Source organism: Phoxinus phoxinus (assembly GCF_949152265.1).
Source record: "Phoxinus phoxinus genome assembly, chromosome: 3".
NCBI classification, from domain to species: Eukaryota; Metazoa; Chordata; class Actinopteri; order Cypriniformes; family Leuciscidae; genus Phoxinus; species Phoxinus phoxinus.
The window spans coordinates 15,171,970-15,179,578 of record NC_136878.1 but is presented as its reverse complement, the minus strand read 5'-3'; the positions used below and the strand labels follow the sequence as shown (position 1 = coordinate 15,179,578).

General features: G+C 35.6%; 2 protein-coding genes across 4 annotated transcripts in view; one reads left to right on the top strand and one right to left on the bottom strand.

The window, feature by feature from the left end:
- Positions 1-7,609, bottom strand: part of ankrd34bb (ankyrin repeat domain 34Bb) — a 322,103-nt gene that overhangs the window by 285,285 nt on the left and 29,209 nt on the right. The gene's annotated exons all lie outside the window — the stretch shown is intronic.
- On the top strand, positions 140-6,046 carry gda (guanine deaminase). 2 transcript variants are annotated; one of them, XM_079605938.1, is made up of 14 exons: positions 140-365; positions 488-576; positions 772-943; positions 1,070-1,157; positions 1,552-1,657; positions 2,766-2,793; positions 2,942-3,049; positions 3,552-3,659; positions 4,791-4,888; positions 4,986-5,053; positions 5,332-5,478; positions 5,571-5,689; positions 5,805-5,832; positions 5,939-6,046. In XM_079605938.1, the coding sequence occupies exons 1-14, from the start codon at positions 240-242 to the stop codon at positions 6,004-6,006; spliced, it is 1,353 nt and encodes a 450-aa protein (XP_079462064.1). In that variant the 5' UTR covers positions 140-239; the 3' UTR covers positions 6,007-6,046. The 2 variants fall into 2 exon arrangements, with proteins under 2 accessions (XP_079462064.1, XP_079462065.1); XM_079605939.1 differs by having other exon boundaries at positions 144-365; positions 5,805-5,828.

Here is a 7,609-nt window from a genome sequence, read left to right as displayed (position 1 = left end):
GTAGGGATTAATTAATAAAAACAAAACAAAATCTACAAAACAGGCGTTAGTGCGAGATCACCAATTACATAACGTCCCAATGGCGCATGAGAGTTTGATTGGATTGACGCTATGACGCGTAGATCTGTTGTAATGATTACCGGTTTATGACAATAGCTATACACCTCCCAGTAATTTTGCAATGACTTGATTCATATATAAAAGTTCAGAGAAGTCACATTTGAAAATCTGTGCAAATAATGCGTCAGAACGACACAACAGCGCGCATTGCGCACGTCTTCAGTGGAACATTTGTGCACTCCACACCGCGAGCTGCAGTCGAAATACTGGAGAACTGTGTCTTAGGAGTCGACGATGAGGGGAAGGTTTGTTTAAATCATTTTCATTCATAAATTGTGTTATCCTTTCATTCGAAGATAAAGGCTGTCCTAATATATGCTATACGAGCTACAAAACATTTGATTCTAATTGTTTTCTCTCTGAACAGATTGCATTTATTGAAAAGGATAAAGATTTGGTCAGTCTTTCAAAAATATGGCTGTTTGAAACTTCAGACATAAAACAGCTTGGACAAAAGTGAGTAGCCTACATTTATCAATAGGCTACAAAATGCACATAGTCTAACAATCCTGCTAAACCAGCTTTAAGATCAACATGTCAATACTTGTGGTATAATGAACATGTTCAAGCTAGAAATCTTTCCATATCCATTGCTCTTCTGCAGTATCAGTGCTTAATTTTACTCATTTAACATTCGATTTTGCTCTTCAGTGAGTTTCTTATGCCAGGAATGGTTGATACACACATCCATGCGTCTCAGTATAGCTATACTGGCACTGCCTTAGATCTGCCTCTGCTGGAGTGGCTCAACACTTACACTTTCCCTGTGGAAGCAAAGTATAAAGACTTGGAATTTGCCAATAATGTCTACACTAAAGTCGTGGTAAGTTTATTTAAATAGACTAAATAAAGTCTAATTAAACTAATAAAACGGGCAAAGGCAAATTATTGATATGGAATGCATACAATTTGATTTCCCTTTTTTTATGTTGACTGTTTGGAATTGAAGAGAAGAACCTTAAAGAACGGCACCACCACTGCGTGTTATTTTGCCACAATACACACTGATGCCTCGCTTCTGCTTGGAGAACTCGCAGGTACAACACATGCAACCAAGGACACACACACACACACACACACTGATAGAATTGTGACCCTGTGACTGGTTAGCATCTGGGGTGGCAAACACAAACACATCCTTTCTCTAACCTTTGGAGTTTGCCTTGCTTTATCCTATATTGTCTTAGTTCTTGTTCCTGCCAGTATGCTAAGTAACTGCATTTGTTTGTTTTATTTATTTATTTAACGAGATTGATGTGACCTATCATTCTGTGAAGTAAAATTATAATCTGTCTGAACTTTAATATTATCAACAAAAAAAAAAAAAACACTGTCCACTATGTTGCTGTTTTTAATCATTATCTCACAAGATAATACATCAATCATTGATTTTAGATCGTGATATACAGTATTTTCCCCCTTTTCCACCAGATAAGTTTGGACAGAGAGCTTTAGTGGGTAAAGTTTGCATGGACTGCAATTCTGCAGTTCCACAGTACAAGGAAAGTCCAAGTGAATGTAAAGTGGAGACAGATCGGTGAGTTTTGGAGGTCTGTGTGACTATACTGACACAACAGGATCAGTAACCTCATGTACATTGTAAAAAAATAAAAAGTTGAGTTAGCTTTAAAAAATAAAGCACCAAGTTGCAAAGCATTTTTGAGTTTTCTCAACTTCAGAAGTTGTAGTTTTGACAACTCATTTTTGACATTTATACTGGTTATTCACTCACCCTTTCTCAGCACGTACATTAAATATTGTTGCAAGTTAAATAAGAGGCTAAATAAACCATTATTCTAATATTAAGAAGACGATTTCAACAAACTGCATGTCTCTGAATTCTAAAGATAAAAAAAAATCCTTATAGTTGCTTATATTCAATTGAACAAAACCTGACCAAAAGGAACACTAATTACACTAATGGTGTTTTGCTCTTTTTTTTCTTTTTTCTGACTAAATGGATGTTATCCTTTATGCAATTTGCAAGGGATTATGGGTATTCCCAATGGGCATACTCAGTAACTCAGTACTACTGAGCAGACACTACATTTGAATTTAAACGTACTTTGCGACCGTTAAAAAGGTGCATTCTATATATGAATGTGGGTATATGAAATTCGGACGTAGGGCCTACTACATCCACCATGTTGTTACTGTCACATGACCTTCCAGTGTCAGCTACGTCGCTTCACTCCCATTCATAAATCCTCTCCCGTGGCCTCATGGGATAGTAAAGAGTCCATCGAATGCACACTTCAGAATCTCTCCTGAAGAAGTAGGATTTTTTTCAACTATTGTTTTTCGAACACTATGCACTCGGACACAGTACTCTGTTGGCGTACTGTTTTTCGCATACTATAGGGAAGTATTCGATTTCGGACGCAGCGTCAGTCTTTATAAAAGCAAACTCAAACGGTCCACTTTACAGGTAAATGGTATTTTATATCATTTACATTCAAAAATACATTTCATATTAATATGAAAATATTAATTTACCTTTAAAACCTTTCAAATAGAGTGTGTAACAAAATAGATTGGAGTGTACAATGTACAAAATGACTAATTTGCTGTCAGAATTTGTTTTAATCTAATCTGATATAAACCCAATCTAATCTGATCAATGAACTTCCTCTTGTCTTTTGCAGTTTCATCAAAGAACTTCTCAAAAAGCAGGTAAAAAAACAGGTTATTTCTAATTCAATTGTTGTATTATATAGCAGTAACTCTATTTGTTATGCTGATCAGAGTTGAGTAGTTTTGTTTAAATTCTTCCAGGCTCTGTGAATATAAAACACAAATCTGTATTGTCTAACTGTTTTAGTACCCGCATGTTAAGCCTGTGGTTACTCCTCGATTCGCGCTCTCTTGTTCTGCTTCACTACTCAGTGAATTGGGTGAGATTGCCAATAACAACAACCTTCACATTCAGGTTTGTCCTCCTTCCACAGATTAACATCAACTTGATGAATATATATTTTATTTATAATGGTTAAATAACATAAAAATGAACATTAATAGTAACAGCTGTTAATGACAGAAGGTTGAAACGTGGTATGATGACAGAGTTTTTGACTGACACATAGCCATACTTGTTATGGTGTTCAGAATTATTTTGAAAGGCAATAATGAAGTGAACTACAGAATGGGTGTGTTCTGCTTTACTGGCCATTGACCTTGAGATGGAAGTTTACATTCTGCTTGTATGTTTCTAAGAAATATGCACACATTCAGATACTCGATCCGAATTTATGTAGAAGTGATTATTTGTTGCAATTTTGCTTTATAAAATAATTATAAACTAATTGTAATTATGAGAGATATAATAAAAAAATATTATGAACTGAAATTCCAAACTCTGTGATTAACAGTAAGCAACCAGACAATGAGTAAAATGAATAACACCTGTCTTTCTGCATAAATGAAACCTATAGAGTCACATCAGTGAGAACAAAGAGGAAGTTGAGCTTGTGAAGACATTGTTCCCAGGATGCAAATCCTACACTGATGTTTACCTCAAGCACAATCTACTTACAGATAAGGTGAGTGGTAGAGATTGTCGTCATACATTAAAGACCTGATGAAACATATCTGTCTAATATATTAGTCTGCAATTTCACAGACACCTTTGTTACTGATTCGAACAGTTCGGAATTGTGTTGCAACATTTCTATATAGCTCAAATGAGCATATACAGTACAGAGTCCAAGTGAGGGTCTGAAGTCTATGCATGCGGTAAACAAATGTCAGCAGTTTCTTCTGTAATCGCATTACAAATACATTCATTATTCAAAAACTGCCTTACCTGAAGGTATACGAGTCTGCAATGAGATGTATGAAATATTTATTTATTTATTTTTGTGTAGTAATATTTAATTAGTGGTTTAAACCACCATTGCACTTAAATGGTCAGCTCATGGTATAGCAGGGCTTTGAGTCTTCAGTATTGCAGCAACACAAATATATGCAGCTGTTTGCCAATATACAGTATCATAAGTAAAAATCAATGATTAAAATCAAATAAAGCTGAACATATTTGATGAACACTTTTTTTTCTGTATTTTGGTTTGTTGTCATTAGCCCTGTGGATATAAAGGGCTTGAATGAGAGGTTCAGAATCATGTGCTTTAGAATACGAGTTTTGTGCTTAAGAGTTCAGTACAGTGGAGTGCATTGTCATTTGTTTGAGAATACACATGCACTGCACTGATGAAATCAATACAAGATGCTCGTCCTCATTGACAGGGCCGTTGCTAGCGGGGAGAAAAGCGGTGAGGATTCTAGGGGCCTCCAGCTTCGGTGGACCCCATGATTTCCACCGAGGGTTACTAACCCTCCCACCCGGAACACAATTTTTTGCCCCGGACACCTACAACTACGGCCCTACTTACGAGGCCTATGATTTAAAATAATTGTTTCCCCAAAAATGTATTATTTACCCGTTTTCATTATTTACCTCACTCTTGTGGAACTAAACATTTGAACATTTGAATTTGTATGGAAACGTTATTTTGACAGAGAAACTTTCCAATTAGTATGCCTTTTTACTCTAGTACTAGTAAGTACTCTAGTAGTTAAATTGAACTTTTGCAGAAAATAAACCCCTGAATTGGATAGGAATTAAATCATGTACTCTGATGCTGATGGTAACAGTGATGGTGTGGTTATTGCAGACTGTAATGGCCCATGGCTGTCACCTAACCGACGAAGAACTGGAGATCTTTCATGAAACTGGATCTGCAATCTCTCACTGTCCTAACAGTAACATTTCGTGAGCACCTCTAGCCTTTTACTATTAGTATTAATATTCAGATCCCATTAATATACATGTTATATCTTTTAATTCATTGTTTCTTTTTCTCTCCCAGGATTTGCAGTGGGATGCTAAACGTACGCAATGTTTTGAAACACAAAGTAAAATTGGGTTTGGGGACAGGTGATTTTTTTTTTTTTTTTTTTTTGCATTTCAATGACTGAATCCCTGCTAAATACATTGTTGCTATAGGCCATTTTGCACATTGTAGTTGAATTTTCTTAGCAGAAAGCTTTAAGATAATAGGTTATACATGTAAACTCAAGTCAGTCGCCTGTTTAATGTCAAGGTTTATGCATTTATATGGCGAGTATGTAATATGTACAATCAGTCTTTATCATTATCCCTTAGAAATTGTGTATTGATTCTGCATTTGATGGTTTTGTCTGTGCCATCTGTAGATGTTGCAGGAGGCTACTCCCCATCCGTGCTAGATGCTATGCGAAGGACTCTGGACACGTCCAAAACCCTGACCATCCAGGACCCTCAGCATCAGACTCTAACCTTTGAGGAGGTTTTCAGATTGGCTACACTTGGGGGAAGTGAAGGTACAATATTCCAGCTATGATTTGACAAAGATGTTATTTAATACTTGTACAGGACAATATATAAACCGGCCTGGCTGTTTCCCCCCACACAGCTCTCTCATTGGATGAACAGATTGGAAACTTTGTGGTAGGAAAGGACTTTGATGCCCTGCGAGTGAATGTTTGTGTTCCTGATGGACCGATCGATTTGTTTCCTGGTGAAGGCCCCAAGGTTTGACTGATCTCTAACTTACTGAACTGGGTTCATTTATAACATCTCTAATGTGTAGAGATTATAGAGAATGCCTCATCTGATGTGCTGTTTTTTTTTTTTTTTTTTCAACCAGGTCATTCTGGAGAAGTTTTTAAATTTAGGTAAGTTTTTTTTATTTATAATACTTGTATAATATCTATTAAATTCATCCATTTTTCTTCTCTTATCTAAATCCTTACACTTTTTTTTTTTTTTTTTTTTTAATAGGTGATGACCGAAATATTACTGAAGTCTATGTGGCTGGAAGACAGGTGGTTCCATTTCTAGATACATAGTTACAATCTATTCAAGTAAAAAAAAAAAAAAAAAAAGTTTTACCACAAATATTATACATCTACTCAGGACAAACACTTTCTTAAGATCACACTTTGGATTTTAGATTATTCGGTTTAACATGGTTGTTAAATGTCTTGCTTTAGCAATTTTTTATTATTATTTAAACTTTAAAAATGATAAGATAGTATCATGCTCAAATATTCATTTTACTTTTTATTAGATTACAGTATTGGATTCTATTTACTAGTTGTGTTGATCATGGGACTTTTTATAAAATATCACTTGTAATATTTTATATTAATTGAATCAACTTTTAATCATTTACAAATGGCTACTGACAATACAATATATTCATGATATATTACTGTCATACTGCTTTTTATTTGTTTTGATTGCTTATTTCATAATAAGGTTCTTTCACCGGTTCTTTCACTGTTTATGACATTTCTCAGTAGGAATACAGCTCTCAATGACATTTTCTTCATGCCCTCTTACAAACAAGAGTTCCAATTTATCAGATAGTCTGATTAATGTTCATCGACACTCTGAATGTAGTTAACATTTCAAGCAGACAGCAGTGTCTTGCAGTAGGCTATATGCTATATATAAAACTATTTTAAACAGCATCCTTTCAAATTATTCTTTAAAACTATATGCGCTCATGTCATTTTTTTGGTTGTGTCTGAGTGAGAAAGTCATGCCATTTGAAAGCTGTCTGAGTTTATAACTTTCCTTACTCTCATTTTATCTAAAACATCAAAAATATTCTTTCTGGAGATGCAAATCTGGTTTTCCGCTAGAAACCCATCAGTGATGCTTCTCTTGCTCAGACAAACTCATTGTGAGTTTCTATGTGTTCTGATGTGCAGTAAAGCAAAGGGTCAGGGGTCAGAGTGCTCTTGGCCTCACGGAGTTTACGTTTCAGCGGGGTGACGATACAGATCACCTACAGCATTTTGGGAGAAACTCTGAGACAAAGGGGATACCTCTAACAAACATAACTTAAAAAAAAAAAAAGATTAAGTTTCCAGATATGAAAGAGCAACCTCTACGCGATAATGTAGTTTAGATTCACACTGAAGCGTCACATCAGGGCTGTGTTTACGCCGTCGTCCCGTTGTTTTTGTTTCCAGTGACAGTCTCTCCACACTCACAGAGATTGGATTCATCTCCTGGTTTGAATATCACATGCATTTCCCTGTTCTAAAGACACATTTGCCTTTGACACATTAAAACGAATAATTTTATGTAAAGCATAAAACAAAACTTCTTCCATGATACAGTGGTGTGTAACGTTTGAAACGTTAACGTTTAGCTGAAGAAAGAAATTCGTATGGTTTGGAAGAACTTGGTAAATTTCGGACAGAATTTTCTCTCTTTTTTACGACTTTTGATGGGCAAGATATATAATATATATAAATCAAAAGTATAAAGTCCTGTGTGTGTTTCAGTCCTGTGATCACCTGTCTGCGGATCTCCTCTTGCTCTTCTGGCTGGGTCCAGGTAGCATGGTGGCAAAATCTCGAAAAGTGTGTTTTCTGTTTCTGCTTATTAGCAAAAAATAATTGGTAACCACATGGAGGCGCTACAAGACTGTGTTTT